This window comes from Channa argus, chromosome 18 (assembly GCF_033026475.1).
Source record: "Channa argus isolate prfri chromosome 18, Channa argus male v1.0, whole genome shotgun sequence".
NCBI lineage: Eukaryota > Metazoa > Chordata > Actinopteri > Anabantiformes > Channidae > Channa > Channa argus.
Genome location: NC_090214.1, coordinates 2,676,840 through 2,701,340, shown reverse-complemented (window position 1 = coordinate 2,701,340; position 24,501 = coordinate 2,676,840). Strand labels below are relative to the sequence as shown.

General features: G+C 42.1%; 1 protein-coding gene across 5 annotated transcripts; it reads right to left on the bottom strand.

Annotated features, from left to right (window-relative positions):
• Positions 1-290: 290 nt before the first annotated feature.
• Positions 291-24,228, bottom strand: mctp1b (multiple C2 domains, transmembrane 1b). Of its 5 annotated transcripts, none has more exons than XM_067483394.1 (22): positions 23,411-24,228; positions 19,779-19,898; positions 13,552-13,672; positions 13,325-13,467; positions 13,154-13,233; positions 11,769-11,889; positions 9,591-9,629; positions 8,651-8,815; positions 8,437-8,567; positions 7,775-7,961; positions 7,578-7,671; positions 7,242-7,344; positions 6,834-6,936; positions 6,330-6,431; positions 6,175-6,249; positions 5,817-5,936; positions 4,957-5,067; positions 4,446-4,490; positions 4,251-4,360; positions 3,784-3,893; positions 3,605-3,702; positions 291-2,690 (listed from the first exon to the last, which is right to left on the bottom strand). In XM_067483394.1, exons 1-22 carry the CDS (start codon positions 23,936-23,938, stop codon positions 2,619-2,621), a joined length of 2,778 nt encoding a protein of 925 aa, XP_067339495.1. In that variant the 5' UTR covers positions 23,939-24,228; the 3' UTR covers positions 291-2,618. The 5 variants fall into 5 exon arrangements, with proteins under 5 accessions (XP_067339495.1, XP_067339494.1, XP_067339496.1 ...); XM_067483393.1 differs by having other exon boundaries at positions 8,651-8,818; positions 23,411-24,227; XM_067483395.1 differs by lacking the exon at positions 9,591-9,629 and having other exon boundaries at positions 8,651-8,818; positions 23,411-24,227.
• Positions 24,229-24,501: the final 273 nt, after the last annotated feature.

Here is a 24,501-nt window from a genome sequence, read left to right as displayed (position 1 = left end):
AAGGAAACGTTGCAAAAAGGAGATGCTAACAGTTAATTCGGCTTTAGTTTAACGTGGCAAATATTACCACGATGCGGACAGATGTGGGCTAAAGTAGAGCCGGCAGCGGAAGCCTACAACGTAAACATGGTCACGGCAAAACTGTACGTCGCGTTTATCTTCCGCAGTGCATTATGGGAACGGAAGTTAAAAAAAAGAGAGGAAAAAACAAAACCCGAGAATAATACAAAGTGACAAATTATTTAATCAATATGGATGCATTACAAATAAAATGCGAAATGACAACAAAGACAAAAAAAAAAACAAAATTTATTGACATGACTGAAGTTGAAATGATCCCAAAATAGGGGTCAAAAGTCACACAAACAAATACAGACGGGAGAGGTGTTTAAGAAATCACACTAAGAGAGACACATGCACATGAAAACCTAATACAGACACAAAATGACAACAGGTGAAAAAGAAACAACCAAAAATCAGCTAAGTGAATTAATGACCACCAAGTCCTTCTTCTGTATCTGCTTTCTTTCTTTTTATATCACACACAGAGAGCCGCATTTATGTGTGTAGAAATATATTTTGTCAGATAAAGGCTAACCAGTCATTACAGTCGGCCCTGCATTTGACTTCAGTACAATTACAACAGCAGCAAATACCCATGGTGCAACTGGAGAGAAAAACAGATCATGTGCAACCTGATAGATGTGATCATTTGGTGCAGAGAGTAAACAGTATAACACAGCTTCCCCTTTCTTTAGCGGGAGCTCAGGGCAGAGATGGAAATCACACACACAGTAGATGAACGTCACATTCAGTGTCCATAAATGCACTTGCATATAATTTCTGTTCAGTCATGCAAAGACAAATACAACTGACATCTTACACAGACATGCAGGGAATCGTATCCCACAATCCTTCACATGTAAAATACTCCGGTGTTTGTATACTGGTGACACTAATGTTCACTGACTGTACAGATCATGTGTGGCAGGAAATTAAAAAAAGTTGCAAAAAGAGAAAAAAACCCAAATGAGAAAAAGATGCACAGACGCAGGAATATTAACATTTTATGTTTGCTGAAAAAAACAAACAATATGTTACCAATCACACAGCTCGTCATTATGCAAGATTTAAAATGTCTAAAGGAAAATAAAAGAAAGTAAATTCAATGTTTTTCATTCAGGCATTAATTTTCTACGCCACATCACAACAGAGGCATTGTATTAGGAGTTAAGGATTGTGGTTATGGTTTGGTATTTATTAACAATTCTAACTTTAGTTTTTAGCTTTTGATTTTTAAGAAATGTGCAAAAAATTAAAAATACAAAAATCTAAAAACATTTTCTGGGTTAGTGACTGTAGATTTGTGTGTGAAAATGGCAACTACGTCCATTTAAAATTTAATCTACAACACAAAGTGCAAAAAGTGAACATCTCTATGTACGTTCTGAAGGAAATGTGTATTTAAAGTTGCAAAATGAATACAAGTAACACATTATCTTAATAAGTGCTAATATGTATTACCTTAACTTTGTGGCTGGTAGAGATTGAGCTTAAAATTACTGCATATACTGTGCTGACAGTTTGTAAACTAGATTTTGTATTTTTAAATCTTACTCTGCATAGTTGGACAATGTTTGCATCTGAAATGTAAGTGGAGGACAAATATAAAGTAGCAAAAAATGGAAACAGGCAAGTAAAATACCTCAGATTTGTGCTTAGAGTAACACAGTTACTTTGCACTGGTCTTCACATATTTCATGTGCATCGTGTATCATGGGTTCGTATCATGTGATATGCCTGACAAAGACCTGGTAGATGTTATTCTGCCCTCCACCTGTACCCAGGTGACGTTGGATGGGCCCACTATTCATAACTGTATGTGTCTCTTATTGAATCAGTTGCTGGAAAACTTATTGACCCCCCCCCCCCCAAAAAAATAAGCACCTGAAAAAATGTTTCAATAGGTGGAGCTGCACACTAAACCGGTGGAATTTTAGGATACAAGAAAATGAACATGTTTCCGTATAAAAACCTTCACTGGTTTAAACCACCAAAGTAACATTTTCCATTTCACAGACTGAAATCCAGCAGATTTTCCTAAGCACACAAAGGAACAACTGATAAACTTAATATGGACAATCGGGGATTTTACCAAGATGAACAGGTGCTTCCTATGAGGTGTTATTCACTGAGTGTGTGCAAATATACTGTCACACGTGGAATAACAGTGGCAGTAAAAACATGCAACTCTGTCTTTAAAATAATGTGAGTCACTGAAAATACGTCGAGTACAAAACAGCAGAAACAGAAACGTAACAAAACTCCAATGAGTCCATGCAACAGCAGCACACCTTCATACATGCATAATCTTTGTAACATGTACATCATATACATTACAAATCCATGTTTAGATTCATCCTGTGTGTGAAGAGTTGTTACAAGAAATAAAAGTAACTAAAACACATGATCTGTGTTTACAAGATTAAAAAGATCAGTTTTTCCACAGTAAGGAAAAGAAACAGCTCCACATGATTCATAATGAAAATATACAAGAATCATATAAATACAATAGTTTACATTTGTTTACAGGGGGGTGACGGCAGAGGGAACGGCAGCTAGCTCAGGTTGGTCCTCCTCCGTTTGTTGGGGCTTTGTCCGGGGTCCACCTTCAGTTCACGATACTGGATCTGTCCATCAGCACACACACACAAACACACACACTCTCAACTTACTAGTATAGGGCAGTGGACACATATTGAACCCCCTCCTCATTTCTTCTCTTTTCCTCACAGTGAACTGTTTCAGATCTTCAAACAAAACATAAAACAAATGCCGTTCTCCTACAGGATTCTGTGGTAGAAGCTGAATTCACGTTGCCCTCGGTTACAGCGAGTCGCCCTGATGCACCAAATCCTCCCCACACCACCACACCACCACCGTCACCAGGTTTGATTGCAGGAATGGAGTTCTGTTTGTGCATTTCTTTGTTTGATTTACTCCAGATGGAACAGGACCCCTGTCTTCTAAACAGATTAACTTTGACTCATCAGCCCATAGAGGATTCTCCTAAACCAGATGGCCCTCAATCATGTGGTGTGCTGACTGGGTCAGCGGTGGTTTTTGCCTCACCACTTCCTTGTGGATGCTGATTCTACCTCATGAAAACCTACCTTTACTGAGGCTGCAGGTCCTTGGACAATTTCTTGGATCTTTTACAAATTCTTGGATGAATCATCTCTGTTCTCTTGGGTTCCTTTTAGAGGATTGACCACTTCTGGAAAAGTTCACTACTCAGACTGTGTCTCACACTGTGGATCTGTGCAGTCCCAGAGCCTCAGAAACCGCTTTATAACATTCCCACACTGATGGAGGTTTTTCGATGTAGTAATTAAAGAAAGTGGATAGTTTTTCCCACCGGCCTGGTTGGTGTTACAACAAATTATGATTTACAGTAAAACTTGTACTGTGTGTTTGCTCAGGTTGCCTTTGATTTATGTAGATATCATTTGAAGATCTGAATAACACGCATTCATCCTCAAACTTAAAACACATCACCTGTTGCAACCAGATATTAAAATGAGCATTTCCTCAAAGTACCCACCACTTGAACATCAGAGGGCACCCTGGAGAGGAAGTCGAGAATCTCGTTGTTGTCGATCATGTACGGATCCCGGAGCTTCTTGGTGAATTTATTCACACCTAGAGAGAAACGACATACAATACAATTTAAAATATGTACGTTCTGGCTCTGCGTTGCTGCAATCGAGCGTTTGGACTCACCCCACGCTAGCACAAGGTATCGCAGAGGGATGAGGTAGAGGAGGAGTGTGACCATACACAAGGCAGCGATGGCCAGGCAGCTTAGAAAAGGCACTGTCCAGTTTACGGTGCTGCAGTGGGAGGAAAGCACAACACACATGCACACGACAATGGAAAAAGGCATCGTGGGTCAAACAGGTTGTAAAGTGATACAGTAGTACTGTAGTATCTCTATACACAGAACAAACATTTTTAAAATACTTTGCTCTCTTTGTTGATTTTGTGTTGTTCACATCCCCCGCCCCCCGCTTTGTGTGTGTGTCACTGTGTTGAAGCAGTGTCTGTCCTGGCAGCTGATGTCACCACATTACACTGTTACAGTTTATTCCTTGAAACCAGCAACAGATGGAGGGGGATGCTGTGCATAACTGCTGCACTAAAACCCAGCAGCAGACTGTTGACTGATTTCAACCCACGGTGATACCCACTTCTTTACTCGCTCTCCAAATGACGCCACCTCATCGAGGGCGCTCTGTACGCTGATGAACACGTCCTGGATGGCGTACAGCTTGTCTATGATGCCTTTGGGCTCCGAGTCCTGACAGGAACAGGGGACAGATTTAGCGTTTTCCCAGTGCCCGAGTTTACAGAAGAATATACAGCTGCGCTACGAGAAACGTTACCTTGTCCTCTTTATCTTCTTCTTCGTCTTCCCATTCAAACACGGCCTGCAATAAAAAAGGAGCAAACAAAGGTTTACTGCAGTGTTTAAGACACACGTTTTCCACTTTGATATATTCTTGACTTTTGATAAATGACACATGTACATCAGAAATAAAGTTGAATTGAATTGAATTAGTGTGTATTAGTTTGTATGGGTATGTACGAAATGCTGTAGGCTTAAATTCAGGAAACAACTGTTGTCAATACATTTAGGGAATAAAGTTTGCAGAGTTTAGGTCAAAAACCACCTGAATCTCATATTTTAAACCACACATTAAATTCCAAATAGTCCATAATGGTGGCATTATGGACTATTATAATTCTTTTATTCTCCAGGAATTTGCCTTATTTTATTCCTTTGATTATTGTATTTTTTCTACATACAATGAGATTTCTATTTTGAATTTGCATATCGCATTTCGACAACGCAATAGAATAATTCACTGACACAAATGAGCATTTTTTTCTCACCATGTCAGCTGTTTCCCTGCTGGAGGAGAAGAAGTAGTTCCACACCAGCAGCAGCAGCAGTGCCAGCGGCAGCATGTAAAGCTCAAAGTTCCACACCACCACCACAAAGAGCTGGTAGGAGAAAGAAGACACGGAAACATGGGGGATTCTTTGCTTTCTTTAGTCTAAGTTTACACCTTTACAGGTGTCTTATCAGGTAGAACAGGAACTAAACTCCCGGATGTAAAGTCCCTTTAAGGGACTTGTGATTTGCATTTCCACAGCAGGTTCACAGGCTCATTTTCCCCCTTTTATCTTTCCCCATGGACATCGCATGTAGCAATTTGAACAACTTTTCAGCCAGACAAAAGTTAACAGCTCCACCATGCTGACTGCATAGATCCCAACATAACTTCACGTTCTCCATGACTGATATCCTCATTTGTAAATGTATTTCATTCATTAAAGCGAGCAAAGACTTTGTGTCATAATAAAGAGTTTAACTCTGGTTACAACTTGAGTTAGTTTTTTTTAGCCTGTATCACATATTGACAAACGTATGTTCAGCAAATTAGCTATTACAGCATAAGCTTATGTTTCCCCCTAAAAAAATGACTAAAGTCCTGTGTTTTGTATACTGTGATCCTTTACACAGATAAACTCACACATTTTATTTGCTTTGGGGAAAGAAAAAATGACCTTCATACCGTATCTCACATTATAATAGTTTGTACACAACACACAATGCAATGTTCAGGCGAATGTGCGAAATGTCTCTGATGTTTCATGATGATTGATTTGCAGATCAAGCGAAGGAACATGGAGACCTGAAATAAGGTCATGAGGCATGATGAGCGTGAGTTCACCGGTGTTTCTCTTACCACAAAGGACACGATGCTCCTCTGCGCAGACTCCCATTCAAAGCAACTGTTGATGTAAGTGCCATAGCTGATCAGGACCATGATGCACCGCTTCACACGGTTGAAGTTCTGCTGGAGCAACTGAAAGACACAAAAGTACACGTGTTTTACGTTATTTTATATACATATAGGATACTGCTTAATTATAACACCTTGGATAATTCATTTAAAATATAATATCTTCTGATTTGATGAAATCGCTGAATTGAAAAGCAGCATTTTGGGGTATTTGCATTGCTGCATCTATTCTACTTTACCTGCAACGTATTTCTACTCACATCAGTATAATTACCTAAAGTCATAATACACATGAACACACCTGCTTGGAGACTTTTGGTTCTTCCTCAATGTATTTCTGTTCCGCTGGGACCACGGTCCTCAGCGCAGCTTTGACCTGAACAGAAGGACACAGTGAGGCTTTACCGCACCTCCCACCTTCACTCCCACCACAGGTACAGGACCGACGACACTCACAGTGTTGTAGATGACGTCCATCTCTAGGTAGATGACTCCTTTGGTCGGTCCTGTCAAGTCCTTATTTTTTAACGGGTAGGCCTTCTGCTCACCGTTATCGATCTGACGGAGACAGCACGTCAGTAGGGTTTAGTGACCAGTACGTTTGTGGCAGCTTTTGGATTCTAACTATACACTTAGGAAACCTGACAATATATGGAGCCACTGTACATGGAGCAAACACTGCATAGTGGTGGAAGAATCACTCAGATCTTCTAGTTTAAGTTCCCATCACTGAGGTTTCAGCTAATTTTAACCACTCCCCATAATAAACCACTGTTTATTAGTATCTGAGAATCTGCATCTGCAAAGTAATCGAAGCGCACAAATAAATATATTACTGTAAAAAGTACAACGTTTCCCTTAAAATGTAAAAGTAACACACTTATATAAATATACATGCAGACACACCACACACACACACACACACACAAAGTCTGTGTTAAAAGCACTTGTCACACTCACATGTAATAGCGGGATGGCAACTTTTCCCAGGAAGTCAGCGCTCCTGTCTCTGTCCTCGTCAAACACCGTCACCTCCAACACGGAGTGAATGTCTTTCACGTTACTGGCACAGACATCACAGAAACATGAGACTATTTAAATCAGATTATTATTCTGTTAATATGCACCGTCCACATTTTACCTTCACAATGTGGAAACAAACTTCTAATAGCGAGCAATCAATATCAGTTTCTCAGTTTCAACGTCTTAGTACTACTTACAATCAAAAAAAGGTTTCTAATGATTTGCCAATCATTGCGTTCTCTCTCTATTGACTTTTCATACAGTGTCCACACTTTTCTGGAACAGGAGTTTGTATAAAAATCCAACATTATACTCAACAAAGCTGACTGACTGATGGTCACTCACAAGGTGAAGACTTTGTTCCACTCTGGATTGAGGTTCTTGTAAACAGTGTGCGTCTGCAGTCGGTCATTATTCAGCTCCAACACACAGAATGGATCGCTCTTTCCTGAGGGCAAAACCAGGGAAATGTGTTGAAAACATAAATTTGAGTCCCAATACTTCCTAGTTCTACAGAAACTACTACTACTAAAAGGTTCCTGGGCCCTGGGAAATGTTCCTGCAGTGAAAACAGGCCTATAGTGAGCTCTGGGGACGGCAAATAAACCCAGTCGAGTCAACTGTTGCACTGTGAATTATGAAGAACGTATGATGAACCCATCAGGGAGATGTTTTGATTACCAGTGACGTCTGCAGCCATGAGTCCTTCTGCTTTCATCACTTTGACCTGCACTATCCCCACATCTTTGAAGTTCGACAAGGACTTTAACACACCCTGAAGAGGAAACGGATATAAGAATTAAAAGAATTATCTTCAGAAGATATTTAAAGATCTGAATTATACTCCAGAATCGTTAGAGCCGCTTGGTTCTCCTTACATATCGTTTGAGTGTCTGCCTGCGTTCCTGCGGATCGTCCAGAGGTGTGACGGACAAGTCTGCGATAGAAACGTGGGCTGAGGCGGTCAGCGTGACCAGCATCACCACGCAGCCCCGGGACTCCTCAAGCGGCAGCTCCAGGTGATGGGTTTGTTCTTTAGCCAGAGTGGAGAGATCCAACTGGCATCTGGACACGAGCAGCACATTTAGCATAACATGATGATGATATACAAACATGTCTTTTCAGTGGCAATGACCTACACCCAATAGTCGGTTTCTCTAGAACTTAATAAGGTTAATATTCTAATTAAAAGATCTTGTAACATTTCATGGTCAAGTATAAATGAAAATGAACACAGAACCAGTGGTGGCAGAAGAACACAAACTCAATACTCAAGTAAAAATGGAAGTATTTGGCTAAAGTAATCATCAACCACTTTAAATCTGCACTCAAGCTGAAGTACATGAGTTCATGCTCTAAAATGGACCTTTAAGTATAAAATTACTCCACTAATAAATTATGTTTTAAACATTACTGACTCTGAAGCTATTAATAGCAAAAATGTGAATGTCCGGCTCAGATTTACTCAACAAACTCTGATGATAAAATTAAGCTAAAGAAACTAAGCTAATAAAGACTAAGGGCTCAAAGACTGACTGACCGTCCGATGAAGTCATCTCTTTTCCCGGGGTCTCTGTCCCAGACTGTGATCTCCAGCACTCCCCCTTTCTCCTCATACACGTGCAGATCAAACTGCTCCCTCCACTGTGGACTCAGGGTCTTGGGCACAGTCTGCACACACAGAAGCAGGAAGGTTTGATGTCCATGAACGAACGCCGCCGCCGCCACCACCACAGAGGCCTAAGCTTACTAACCTTGCTCTTGTACTTCTGTGGTCCCAGTCTGAACTTGACGTACGGGTCACTCAGCCCATTGGGGTCCATGGGAGTAAGGTTTCGACCTTCGATCAGAGCGATGCTCACGATCCCTCTCCAGAGCTGGGACTTCTGATGGAACTCGGAGAGACGGACTGATTGCTGCTGCTGGTTAACACAAACGCACACCCTGAATTTTATTTGTCACATCAGCGGAAATTAGCACAGCGTCCAAGGCCCTGTTGTGGAGGACTGAACCCGACTGAAAGCTTTTAAGCTCGACCTATACAATTTAACATAAGATAGTTGAGAATCAACAAATGTAGTTTCTAAATAGGCTAATAAAAGAAAAGATTAACCAGATTAAGTTAATCCTCTAGTTAGAGGGATCCTTTTTACATTTAATAACATTATGTTAGCCTGACTTAGGCAGTTACTCGTGTAACAACAAGACCCTGGTACAAGGCAGTGGATGGAAAGATTGAAAAGACGCCTTCACTGATATTGAACTTGCTTCTTTTGGTTCTAGTTTCACTAGTACATGTAAATGAATGCAATTCAAACGTCCCTCTGACTTTCCTACATTCAAATATCTAGCTGAAAAATGCCTCCAGATGACATCATCTGAACTCCCAATGATGAAAAACTCCTCCGGGTGACATGATCTGGAGGCAAAATCAGATGGACGTTAAAAATATGAATTTACATTTAGACCCTAAACTAAAGCAATAGAGAGCAAGTTAAACACTTGTGAAGTTGCAATGTAAGAATTTGTATCCATTGCATGTTTGAAAAAAAAAAAAACCAAAAACGCTGATATGTGACCAAAACAATCAGATAAGACATGATGAAACAACCAGAGACTGAAGAGAGATGCACATGAAGGAGGCAGGGCAGTTAACAGAAAGCTGCACAGACAACGAGTGTGAGGATCATTTACCTTAGTGGATCGTTTCCAGGACCTCCTGAGCAGCATGGTCTGAACATACATTAACAAACATTATTTCAACTGACTTCTCTTAAGTTCAGGAGTATATGTGTCTCAAGAAAGCTGAATCTGTTTCCCTTTGAGATGAAATACAATCAAAGCCACAGGGGGAGGCGCTGAGCCCGGTTTGTTTCTTACTAGAAGGAGCTAAAGCAGGCGATGAAGAGGTTTACGGCTTTAATTAAGCCCCATAAATAAAGCAACAAAGATCCTAACAGTGGGAGTTGTTCTCTACTGCTACTAAATATTCATCATTATGGCCTTATTAGCTTCAATGAGACTTTGATCTCTTTTTTTTGCTGATTTTCCCACCTTCTTCACTCCTCCTCTCTGTCCCATTGTTGTCCTCATGTCTCTGTCTCTCGGTCTGGAGCTGCAGCACAGACTAAGGCTGGACCCAGGATTAATTTAGATGCTGAGTAAATGATGAATGAGACAGACTGTGTTTTAAGTCTTAGTGCTGAGGATACGTGTAAAACCATCCCCTGACACTTGTATATTGATCGAGAATATAAAGTATGATTAGCACAGAGTAGACCCCCCCCCCCCCCAAAAAAAACAAACACAAATGTGCATAAACACACATCATGTTGCTCTGTGTTTGCTGAATGTGCAACTAAAATCAGGTTTGGGTTAATTTGGAGTTCATTCTAATAATGTTGCCTTAGGGGAAATGTAGTGTTTTTATCACCGGACAGTTTTTAAAAACATTTAACGGCTAAATATTTAGTGGTGATTACATTTTAAAATGAGGTATCTGATGGTTGAATCATGATTTTTTTTTTATTTTATTTTTCTCTGGTTCCATAGATACAGTACATTTTTTACAGACCATAACAAAAGCCACAACATTAATGCCACCTGGTGGTTATGATGTTTGTTTAGTAATTCATAAATGCTGATGTATCACTATGTTTTACACCTCTCACCTCTCAGCACATAAGTGGTTAAAATCCGCAGTGACTTTTTATTAATTACTCTACATGTTTCTTCATAGTTACTATAATCAGTATTAAAATACATTGTTTACTTAGTGGAGTTTTTGTATTTTAAGTAAAATATAGATCATCTGATTATTATTTTTACTTGAGTGGTACTTGTAGTAGAGATTTTTTAAGGCCAATACCTGCACTTTTACTTCAGTATTGACTTTGAGTACTTCTACCAACTCGGTACTCAGAGTGGGACATTTTTGAGTATGGCCATGTTGACCCTTGTCCACCAGCGGTAAAGTTGTGGCTGATCAGTGTGTATCAGTCCCAGTCATAGCAAGTTAAAGCTATCACAAATAAAAACAAGCTAGAACTTGGTTTATCATTTTTATCGATGCCATAACGAGATCAGCAGAGCGAGGAAAATGTTTCACCTGTTTCCGTTACTGATGATAATGATTGTTTTATTCCTAAGAGCTGCCGGGGGCCATTGAGGGGAAAAAAACCTGGGGCTAAAAGCGTAAAGCTAACAAAATTAAATGAAATATTGTAGGCTGTAAAATAAATTAAATGTACAGCTGAGTGAAAGGATCAGTGTCTATCCGATGTGAATCAGCTACAACAGTTTATTCTCATAAAGACAGATATACTTAGCAGACTAGAAGATGAAGCGGGGTGATAAGGGGCTGAGCTACAGGAATTCACTAACATCCTAATCAGCACTGCACTCACTTTATTCACATACGACCTCAACCCACACGTCTTCACTCCACTCTGCTGCTGCAGGAAACACACACCCAGCAGAGATAAAAGTGAAACTAAGAACCTCACAGAGACATGGCAGAGCTTGTGTTGGTGGACTAACCAAACACACTCACTCATGGGAAATGTCGTGCTTCTTCACCACTACATGTGATAATTCTAATAATTGGTCAATTTACAGGGAAATGAACTTGGAACTATGCATATACTCATTAACATTTAAGTATTTCTTTCAGTGAAAAATCCCAAACATTTGGTTCTTGGCTTAATGTACCTTGCGATTATTTATTCTACTGTTCTACTTAATTCACTTATTAGATGGAGCTACCAGATTGTCACTTTGGGTTCAGCATGCAATCAATCGACTACTTGGATTAGAGTTAGGTCTTGCTTTGTTTCACTAAACAGAGGACGTGAGACAGAAAAGTGTACATACCATAGAGTCTCGTTCCTCAAGAGGACTGTCTTTAGGCGTCAGGGTGACAGCCAGCTCCAGGGACCCCAGGTCCTGATCAGGGCACTGGGGGTCCTTCAGCAACAGAGTTACTGGTATCGTCCTGCAAGACATACAGGTGTGAATATGTCCTGCTGCTAATCAACTCTGCTCACTACCACGATGAAGGAAGAGCTGGAGAAACATCTGGATACGTATGTTAAATGTGAAGCTAGAGCCAAGAGACAGTGAGGCTGTGGAAAGCAGGTGCCTGTGTCCAAAGGTGAATAAGAGTTTGTGATGTTTACCATCGTCACCATCATAGTTCATCGTGGTAGCAAGCTAACATTTGCTATTTATCACCAAGCACAAAGTGGACCAGAGGCTAATGGGAAAGCCTGCTGAGAACATCAGCTAAGTTTGGGGATATGTGTTTTTTTTATTCCCCCACAAAGACTGTAAAAACCATCTATACAAAGGGTTTGGGTTTTGAACCCAAACTGGCCCGTCATCACATCCAGTCACAGTTTAGAGAAGAGACAGTTTGGGCTTGAAATGCTGGTCTACTAGCACAAGCTGCAAGCATGGCTGATAAAACCTACAACCCCCAGCACATCGTGTCGGTTCACCAGGACGTTTTCGCGGAGAGTAACATGCTTTTATTATTTCTAAACAATAATAATCATTTCCTAGAGTGTGGAAACCAACCAAGGTCACTGGTTGGCCAAGAAACGACTCCAAAATTCAGGATATCCCAATAGCACTTTTTCCAAACTGAGTACTAGTACTTACATTTTAGTAACTAGCTTCTAGTATAAGTTGCTGGACAGTAAACTTTTCATCAGCCCATTGCAGCTAACCAAATGCTGTGAGAGCAGAAATTCTTGTGCGCGATTTTGCCAAAGCAAACAAAGCCCAGATTCAGGGTGAGATCCTGGATGGAGAAGCGTGGAAAACATGGATTGTAGAGTCAACACAGGACTGTTAAATAACTTTAGAGAGAACTTCTGTTAGCTTCTAGTTGCTATAACACTTGTTGTTGCAGATGTCAGTCGCAAATATTAAATATTTTTTAAATACTCCTGAGAAACATGAATATGACTGTTAGTAACTAGATCCTATGACTTTAGCAGAGCAGAGCTGCATTCAGCTTTAATATTTCCTCATTGATTATCTTCAAAGAGCTGTAAGCCGGACGTTGTTCCACCTCCACCTACCTGCAGAGTTTAACTTGGTATTAGAGGCAGTATCTGAAATGTTTTACGAGTACAAGAATAAGTACACAAAGGCAGGATCAGGCCCAAAGCCTGAAACTGATACCACCATCGGGACATCCCTGCAGCCTGAGCACAGCAAATGAAAACTATATCAAATATACAACAAAGTACCTCTGCTGCTCCAGAGACTCCAAGTACAGGTGAGCAGAACCCATGAAGTCATCCTGAAGACCAAAGTCGTAGTCAAACACCTGCGGAGAAGAAACACCAAATCTGCACTGACTCCTGTGTTCATAGACCACCGAGCAGTGTGTGTGTGTGTGTGTGTGTGTGTGTCTTTACCTTTACATACAAAGGTTCACTCAGACTATCGATTATTAAAGTAGTCTTATCATCCCACACTGGATTGAGGTTTTTGTGGATGGTTTTGCTTCTGAACACCTCTTTGCCAGCAAGCTTGAACTTGACATATGGATCACTGCTGCCTGAAGAACACACATTTGTCTCAGATCACACAAGCAGAAGCAAAAACAAAAAAAGACAAATGAATGAAGTAAAAATAAGTCCACCTCCTCTGTCCCGCACAGCCAGGTTGTGCCCTCTCCTCAGCTCAATGTCCAGCTTGTACATCCCTGAACTGGGGGCGACTCGCTCAGGAGTGACGCCTGAGGAGCGAGGAGCTGCCAAACCCTGAGAGCAGAAATGGCTGCATTAATCACACACAGCATTGCACAACAACACACTTACCCTCAAAATAGACTCACCCAGTTTGATTTAGAGAGAAGCCACATGCAGTTGTAACTGAAACGTGCAGCATCCAGTTCGCTATCTCACCCGTATTTGTATCACCTTCTCTCACCAACTAAAACTGGCTCATGCGTCTAATTCAGATCGGAAACTTGTCCCAGCGGTAACCACTGACAGGAAATTACAAGAGAGTAGCTTCCTCCCATCCAACCAGAGTGGTGTCGAGCTGATATTTTTTCAATTTTTCTATCAATGCACCTCTGCTTTTGCAAAGCAGATGCTGAACACACATAACAGATAATTATAACACACATTCATTTTCCCATGTGAATGCAAAACATGATGCATGCTTCTTTGAGCATTTGTTTAATGTCTAAAAAGGGGTTTTGTTGTGGTGACATTGGCTGGACTCATATATATTCATATATTGTCTCACCAATATCCGTTTTCAGACTTTGTTACTGCATCAGCTGGATCAGTGAATTCGACTTCTGCTTAAAATAACAGGTCGCCTCTCTTGTTGGAAAGTAAGTGGTGTAAAAACAAATAGAAAGTGTTGCAAAATAAACAGGAAGACACAGCAAATGACAACAGACACAGAAAGAGGTGCAAAACAGCTATAAAGTAATGCTACTGATACTGATGAGAAGCCACACAACTACAAGCTATAGCTACTAAGACCTAAGAGACAGCAGGGAGACAAAGAGGCTATAAAGAGATTCAAATAACTGAAAGACACATAAAAAAATATGTGAAATCAACAAGGATGTAAAATGACAATAGTGGGCCACATACTGTAATAACCACAGAAAGGTACTTTAAAATGAAACAATTAAATGTAACTATATTAAAGGAATTAAATTTTAAATTTGTCAAATGTAATCTGTTCTGCAGTTTAGTTGGGTAGGAAGGTAACTTGTAGGAGACAGGGTTGTTAAAGAGATACTAAAGGACCGAACACAATGCAAATCAAAAATTATTAGAAGAAAACAACAAGAGATACCATAAGGAAATTACAGTGATGCAATATGACCCCAAAGAGCTACGAAACAACCCCAAATATATGGAAATGACTCTAAAAAGATATCAAATGACCAAAAAGAGACCAAAAAAGCTATAGAGAGATGAGACATGAACACAGAGAGAAACAAAGTTATCACAAAGAAGCAGAAAAATTAAAACAGAAACGACCATGAAGAGATGCGAAATGACCACAACGTAAAATAAGTACAGACACAAAAATGACCCAACAGAAATGCAAAACCATAAAAAGACCTAAATAACTATCTAGGGACGCAAAAGTACACCAACAAAGTACATCAACACAGAATCCATCAACACAGAAGCCCAACAATTACAGGTCAATGTTTGGCAGATGCATTTACCAAAAGTGACTTACAAGTAAGGAGCAGACGCTAGGGACAAATCTCTGTCAGCGTCTTGTCCTGGGGACACTTCAACATGTAGCCAGGAGAACTGGGAGTCAAACCATTGACAACTGCTCTAACAGCTGAGCAACAGCTGCCTTGAAATGCCTATAAAGAGATGCAAGACTACCCCCAAAGGACAGAAAACCAGCATCCACCCATTATCTTTAATCACTTATCCTGTCGTGGGGGGTGGAGCAGATCCCAGCTGTCATTGGAAGAGAGGCGGGGGTCCAGCCCGGACAGGTCTCCAGTCTGTCTCAGGCCCAACACAGACTGACCACGAGTCACACTCACATTTAACCATTTTACCACCACACTGCCCATCAGAAAACATGACTGCACATTTTTGAACATAAGCAACAGCAACAATCTCACCATTACATTATTCTGTATGCAAGAAATTAAAGCACGAAATGCAGCATCCTGTCAACATCCACTGGAAGAGATGCTATGATCAATAAGTCTGTAATGTGATAATTCACCAGAAGCTCACTATTTGGCTGCGAGATATGAATAGAGGCCTCACTTGTTTGTTTGTATTACATATCAGATGTCAGGAGACAACTCTGATGGATTTAATGGAAGGTTAAAGAGAGTCTGGTGTGTCCAAACACAAAACAGCCTCTGCATCGACAGCAGCACACAGCAGAATGTGAGCTGTTGTAATGAACTAATGTAATGTAAATGAAAAATCGGCTTGAATTTGAACTTCGGGTAATTGTGAGTATTGTTTGGTTAGACAGTTCCTTGTTCCTACAATTTCATCCCCTGAAAATGTTCAGTTTCAACTAATATGATGACAAATCCTGGCTGGATTATCACGGGAGACTTTTTTTTCATTTAAGATTTGAAGCTGTCACCATAACAAATCAATTAACAATGACATTAATTAGCGGGAGCCTCACTGACACAAAAACTACTTTGATATACACCGATCAGACAAACCATAAATCATTTTTTAACATTGTTAAATTCTGTTTTTTTCCCGCATACGTTCAGTGTCCTTTCCAAACAACACACTTCCATTTTACAGAGAGGTGCAAAAATAGAAGCCACAAAACAAATTGCATAAAAGGTATGAACTTGTCACATTTTGTAGGTGAAAAGCAACATTCTATGGACATTAGATTACAAACGTAGGGGTCTCGTCAAAATGAGGACTGAGACGGCCAGAAAAGAGCTACACGCTTTTTCAAATGCCAAAAAACGTCCTGCTCTGGCATTTTCAATCTGCGGAAATTCGGATGGGCGGCAAGTGAAAACAGGGCGATTCAGCAAACCAGACCATCCTGTGTAACATGAGTAGGCGGAGTATGTGTGACTGAGTGTGTGGAGGGCGTATCGTAGGATGAGGACTTCAGAAACGTATGTAGCCTCTGTCCTCGTGTGGAATGTGTAGGCTGCTGCCACATTACACACTGACACAAGTGCCTTTAACCAAGGTCAGACACAGCAACATGATCCTTTTAGCTCCACTTTTCAGTTTTTTATCTGTCACATTAGCTGCTAAATGCTCCACTATGTTCACCGCCCAAAACAATGAGCCAAAGGAGGCTCAAAATCTGTAAACATGTGAAAGGGACTGCAGCGTTCAAGGACACTAGAACCAGGGACTTCTAGCAAATTACACAAGTAACATTTCCTTAAATCTGTACTTTGTGTTACACCCTCAGCGTTGTGTCCAGCCGGCTGCGCTGCGCCAAAGAAGAAAACTTATACTAAAGTTTATGCAAATAAGCATATTTGCTTTTTTGCAACTGTTATCTCACGCTGTGGTTTGTCAGTGCACAGCGACGGGGATGAGCCATTTTCTCATTTCACAGAGCAATGAATATACGTGTATTTCCCCAACTTGTCAGTGCGCAGATGAGTTAGAGGAAATGGTTAAACGGCGTTTTCTGGAAACTGTCCCAGTCCCAGTAGTTATTTGTAGTTATTGGTTTTTGTGTAGCAGCTCTCGTGGCTGCAGTGAGCTGGTCCGTTTGCCATAGAGTCTACTCTGCACATCATTTCTTAGAAAACCGAAATTGTTTCAGACGGGAAGATAATAGAGAGAAAGTGTATGTTGCCATCCAAACATCTGACGCAACTCATGAGACATCACTTTGCATGTCACGGTGACATGGCATCATCTTAGCGTCAGATCACGTTATCAGTGGAAACACAGAGCTGCAGCAAGTTTGGATGAGTAACAGGCTGCTAGATTTAACAATCTGATTAATGAGGATTAACAGAGGCAAGTAAGTCAGGAAGCAAAACAGAGAGCTGAGAATAGCATCAGATCGCGTGGAATCCCATCAGCTCTTATTTTTACCGCCGTGCGTTTGTGTTTACACAGACGTGCGGCCGAGACTTTCGACTTTTCACAGGTTTTCACTCTGTGACAACCACGAGTGGACTGACTGAGGCCGTCGTTTTCTCCAACTGAAACACTCGTCCATATCAGAGCAATAGTTTAAGACTCACTAATTATTAGCCTTTAACCAGCACCTTTAGTATTTAATTCAAAATTTCTGTGGTCATGCAGTCAAACGTAAAACAGCATCACGTCTGCCAAGAAGCTCAAACTGTCTATAAAGAAGCAATAACAATATGTCTTCTTCACGTCAATAACATCGCTCCCTGTAACAAGAGCCTCGAGGGCCCATTACCATCGATACTGGCGCAGAGAGCAGTGATTAATACTGTAAATAAAAGGCAGAGGAAGCTCCAGAGATGCTCACTCCAGTGGAAGTAACGTGCATTTTAAAGAAATGCAATCTAACACCTTTTCTTCACATCATCACGGAACAAACTGAGCTGAAGAAACTTGTGAATTGTGATCAACGGCGAAATTACGACAGTGTGAGTAACGTTCGTTTACAGAAGACAGCGGAGACCACGTGATGAGCACAGAGCGGAGGACAAGTGATAAGACCATTGACAGAAAGTTGTGGTTTGCTTCAGTGGGTAAATAAATGAGGAAGCGGCAGCACACATCTGCACAGGGCAGTTTCTCACATAGTCTGGAGTGGACAGCGAAGCAAACGGTGGTGCTGCAAACTGAGCTCTCTACTTCCTGTTTAGCAGCACATCCAACCACCTCTGACACCACTGTAAACCCGTGTTTGTGAAGCAAGAAAACCCCATTTATACATGTCATTTTGTAGTTATTGTTAACAAGTAGCACAGAAGGAGTCAAAAAGGACAAAACTGTGTTGAGTCAAAAGTGACATTAAGACAGATCAGAAAACTGAAAAAAAAAGATCATTAAAAACAGACAGAGGTACCACTCTGCAGGTGGACGCGTGATTTCTGTACCGTGTCTGTGCCCTTCAGGTTCCTAAGGTAAAACACCTCAAATATTAATAGTAAATAATAGCTTCAATGTAGACCACATTATGGTCGGTGGGCCGCCACTCTACCAAGCAGGCCGCTACCGTATGTTACTATACATGCATGTAATTAATTAGCTACAAATAATAAAACATGTGATGTGTTTATGATCTTATCGGCTTGGATTTGACTCTTGGCTTGCTTGGTTCCTTCAACGTATGCTGCCTTTAAGCGCTTTTAGAATATCCATCAATACTATCTAACCACTTGTCCTCTTGAGGATCATGGGGGCTTTAGCCTGTCCCAGCCGTCACTGGGCGAGAGGCGGGTTTTTCTTTAAACGAGCTGGTGACGGTCAATCGATTTAAGGATTAGCCCAGAGTAGAGAGAGTTGCAATAATCTAGGTGAGCGGTTACGAGGAGGACCCACTTTTTTAAAGGAAAGCTTTAACTTTACTAAGATTTCCAAGGTTTTAGAAGCAGGACTGAACTGTCTGGGTCATCTGCTGCTTGACAGCAGAGCATGGAGTCGAAGACGATGCTTAGGTTTCATGCAGAAGGCTTTACATTGTTGCTTAGCATCCCAAAGTTGCTTTGTACCTGTAGGTTCAGATTAGGAGGACCAAAAAAAGGTGACCCTAGTTTGAATATCATTTAAGCTCAGAAAGTTCTGGGACTCTCGCTCTTTTTCAGTAGTAGTGCTGTGGCCTAGGGGGTCTGGTGGCTCAATGCTCAAATGGAACACTTATCAGCATCAACAGCAAGAAGTAAGTCATTTAAGTCGTTTCTGTGCTACGGTTCCTGCAGATCTGTTTAAAGATATTATTCTGGTGCATCAGGAGGATAATTTGGGTGGGTAGAGTCTTTTCTATCATTTGAAATAAGAAAACAAAGTTTGCCATAGTTCTAGAATGAGCTAAGGCCATGGAGTTTAAGTGATGGCAGCATATTTGAGACTCGATGTCGAGGGATTGAACCAGCAACCCGGGGGGGATTGGTGAACAACCGCTCTACCTTCCTGCACCACAGTATAATAACTGATAAGTGCCGATCCAGTCAGTGACCTACTGAGAGCTGTGAACCAGTGAACATCAACAAGGTCACACTGTATCATTTCAGTTTCCACTGACAGACACTGACTCCATCACTCATATGGGTCTTACAGTCACAAGTGAAACCTCTGTTGTTATACACAGTGTGACACATGACCGCTCAGAAACATGAAGGTGTTCTCTCTATCTCGTCAATGAGAAAGCATTCAGGAAGAGACATTAAATACAGGGTGATGCTGATGCTGAGCTCACCGACAGCAGCCGTCCACATGCGGAGGCGAGGGAAGCGGGGTCATCACAAGAGGCATAGCGGAGTAACCCTCGTATCGTTTGATGGGAGTCTGCCACCGCGGCCTCCCTTAGGAAGAGATCCTGGGTCGGGCAGCAGAAGGGCGGATACAGACAAAGGTGAAGAGGTAGAAGTTTAAAAGGGGAGATTTCTTTAAAATAGAGCTACTATCTGAAAAGTATCTCCACAGCAAAGAAGCAGCAACAGGTGAGTAAGACTGAGGAGGAGGAGGAACCGTGTGTGAGGGTTGGCCTGACTTTAATCCTCCTGCAGTGCAGTAAGCCTGACTGACAGCTAAGATGAGCGGAAAGGACAGGTTAGACTAAGGGTTACAGATAGATTGAAGGCCATTCTAGTGTCCTCAAACACAGGACCGCAAGTCCAACTACAATTTTAGGAGATACACACTTTATTAATATCGCATGAAATGTTAATGAGTTTCTATTTTTTGAAAATGGCATTGTTTTAGGATTATTTATCATTTATAATGATGCATAAAAAAATCTAATAAAAAAAAAAAAAGACGGAGGTGATGTGACCTGGGGGTGATTACCGTAAGAGACCCAAAGAGGGACACTAACACCGGCTGCACAATTAACATTTCAAGCTGTTTAGTTCACAGCAGAAAAGAACAACAATGATGAATGACTTTAAGCAGAAATAATTAAATATTAAACACTCTGCACCCAAAAAACACAAGATAATGCTTTTGTAATCAAATAAATATCTATCGTTTAAAAGCATAAATCCCAGAAACAAGGCACTTATTCTACTCAAGTGTTTCCCTCAACAGTGTGCGACCGGAGCGAACATAGAGTTTGTTCAGATCCATTTAAAGCCACTGGGGTAATAAGGCACGAGTGAAACCTGCAGCAGTAAAACGAGACTTTGGCCCAATGATCATCTGGACGTCTGGCCCCCATCTCAGCTCAGGTTTCTCAAAGTTCAGCGGCTCTGTGAGGGACTTCTCCTGCTGCTAAAGCCGATTTAGACTAATGTTAACTGGCAATCCTCAACTTTTCCTCCAATCTAAACGAACATGTCTGTCCTTTGTCCCCAGCCCGACCCCCGGATGTATCCCACAGGCCAGTCAACCGTGCGTGGATCCTGACACGGTAGCTGTTGACACAAAACACCCATGAAGTCGATCTCGAAATAACACGACTGTTAAAGCCCTTAAATGCCGGAATTAGATTTGAAAAACCCCTTAACGGGGGACAGAAGAGACAGGGAGGGAGGGATCCGTCCCCCAGGACGGACAGGAGTGCAGGAGACGTTTTCAGTGCTGTACAGTTCTACACAGTCACAGTGACGTCATCATCACAGAGGGTTGTCTTGCAAATGAAACAGATTTATATTTGCCTTCAGTCACAGTCACAACTCAAAGCAATTAATTTCACAAAAAATGCCAACATCTCACTCACACACACACACACACACACACACACACACACACACACACAGAAAGTCAGCCACTATGAACAGTGCAAACTCAATAAAAGGACACACGATCAATAGGCAATCACACAACCATCGCACAGCGTCCTCATCATCACTACAGGTCCCAGTTCACAACACACTGTTCAATAACCTCATTTCAGTGCAACCGTTACTGTGTGTGGTGACAACAGACTAATGCACATGAAGGAGGTGGACGCATGCCGACAGCAGGCTCCACACACGTCTTGGTCTAAGGCCTGACACGAGACCAATGTGGGTCAACACACACACAGACATACCCAGAGCTCAGGAGCGGAACATGGCTGCAAACAAACACTGTTATGTATTTATTTCCTCCTCCTCTTTTTTTTTTTTTTTTAGAGCTTTACACTGCACACAAGAGCTCTGCAAAGGATCACATTCATATAACAGCTACCAGCTGCTTGTCAGTATCATCTCACCGGACATGCAGACTTATCTCTGCGTCTGCTTCCTAAATACTACATCTCTCTCCAGTGAATCTCTCATAAAACATGTCTTCAAGACATTTACCTAACGAGCCTCTCGTCTTAGTTGGACTCTTACCGTTTGAACTTGAAGACAGTGCCACAGGGTGATTTGTACCTATGATGTCATTAGAGTCTTTCCATCTTTGCAGCTCTAGTCCTCCAGGCAACAGACTCTACTGTGAAACTGCTCGGCCTTATTCTCCTTACTGGGCCTTTTCACATCGTTTTCACAAATTAGAGTCGGAAAGCTGCTAGTAAGACAATCAAAGAAAGAAAGGTTTTACAGAAAGTCTGTGAGGGGTTTTCGGTGTAAAATTAATCCGATTTTTCAGTCTGCAACCTGGATTAGATTATTTGATCTGTGCTGTCATCTAAACACGATTAAAAACACATCAGCTGGACACATCGCTCCACTGGAGGACACGTTCCTTCATTTCAAAACAATTGGTCGAAGTATTTTTAACGATTTACCAAACTTTGTACAACAGTCTGAAGTATCAGAGAGAGCAGACAGATAGGGAATGAAGTGGGGGTACGGAGACGCCATCTTGTGAGGTATGCACTCAGCCTGCTATGGCGGTTACAATGCGTTACCTGCACACCGTTTGCTTCGTTTGGCTAAAAAGTCATTTAAACCATAAAAATGTGGCGGAGTTGGGGCAAAGCCAAAGCAGCACTTCTCTCCTGACCCACTGCGGCAATGCTGTTCAAACTCATGGCGGAAATTCAGCCTCCAACTGACAAACTGAAAAGTAGACGGATCCTCACAAGATGGTGCACGGAAACGAAAATGGTGATGTCAGCGTCCCAGTTGCGGGACAGTAAAATTCTCATCAGTCCCCCTGCAGTGAACGAAATCGTGCACGAACGTAAATTCTTGCGCCTTCTTCTGCCAAAACAAATAGGGCGGCGACAAGTGTTTGTTCGCTCAAAAGAACAGAAATAAAGTCCGTGAAGTCGACACAGGAATATTAAATATGGAATATGAATTTAAAATAACAAAGAGAACTTCAGTTGCTGCATATAACCCTCGTTGTTGCTGATGTTAGTCGCAAATATTAAACTTTGTATTACTGTTAATAACTAGATCTTGAGACTTTAGCACAGCAGAGGTTGTACTGAGTTTTACTTTTGTCCTTATGGACCATCTTCAAACACCTCTGAACCACTAAACCTCCGAAGCATTTTTCCAGATTAACATGGTATCAAGTGCAGTATTACAGGATTTTTACCAGCAAAAGCACAAGTGCACAAGGGCAAATACTAGTATTAGAGGGGGGACATCCCTGCACTAAATGGAATTCGGCCCTTTTTATAGTGATTAGCTCTACCTGTGCTCCTGAAGCGGCCACCAATCACCTGACAATCAGCTCACACCTTTTAAACACCTTTTGACCTACAATAGCTGGGACCTAATGATTTTGCTCGTAATCTATTCGGGCAGTCAATGAGTCATCAAGACGCAAAACCTGCTCTGGTTTCAGCTTCTCACTGGAAGTTCTTTGATTAGTTCCTGGAACTAATCAAAGAACTGCAATGAAACTTGCCAACACTCAACAGGCTTTGATTCATACATGAATACAGGTGCTTGCACTGAGCTGTGACATGAAAACATCAAACCACCGTGTTTAACTTCATGAGCTCACCGGCTGCTCATCTGTGCTCTCCAGCTGTGGCTCTGCCGCTGCCGCTTCCGCCGCTGCTGCAGATGTTGGGTCTTCGCTTCCGCTCCTGCTGCCCGGTTTCTCGGCCAGCCCGTCCAAGCACGCAGACCCCAGAGACGAGCTCTTGTGGTGGCACTGCACCAGCTGAGACACCGTGGGCTTATGTGGGCTGGTGGACGTGTGCTTGGTGGACGGCTGCAGCTTCTCCTGGCCGAGTCCTGCGCCGCCTCCTGCCGCTTTGCCGCAGATCGCAGCCACCTTCGTGTCTACGTCCACCGGAGAGTTGAAGAGCAGGTTGGGCTGCGAGGAGGAGATCAGCCGGTCCAGAGCGACGTTTTCCTTCCGTTTCTTCTTCTTGAACATCCACATCCCTCGCTCCTTCTTGTCTTCGGGGTCTCTGGCGCCCAGCTTGGGGCTGAGCAGCGGCTTGGCTCTGGCTTGAAACTGTTTCCACATTGTGCTGTGTTGGGACGAGCTGCTCTCATTCTGGTCCGGGTCGCTCCGCTCCATTCCCGCCTCGGTCGGAGCCGAAACCCGCTGTAAGGCTACTGGTCTCCCCGTGAACGTGCCCAACGCAGCCGCATTACGCCAAGAAAAAGCCGCTGCAACAGTGGCGCAGACGCCGAGCGTGGCTTTTGGCTGCGTCCAGCCCCCTGTCCGCGGAGGGGGTGGGGGTTAGCAGGACCAGACCTGGAGGTTGGGTGCCCCAGCGCGAGATTTGACTCCGAGGTCTTGCCAAAATGGCATCCCCTCAGACTAAAGGCTGTAGTGATTACGGAGCGCCAGCAGCCCTGGACGGCGGTGTTGCGCCGTCAGCTGATTGATGTCTCAGACGTTGCACGGTCCCCGAGCAGCACCTCAGTGATCCCCTGATTTTATCCACGTTTGAAATGTCTCCAAAACCATTTACATGATTTGTCATGAACCTGTATCCAAACATATTTGCCAAATTAATGAAACTAACAATGTCGTCATGCGTTAGTAGAGACTCCGAACGTGTCCATGTTTTTTGGTCCAGGTTTTGTCCACAGCACTGACATCACTGTTCATGTATTTGCTTGTGTGCTTTCTGT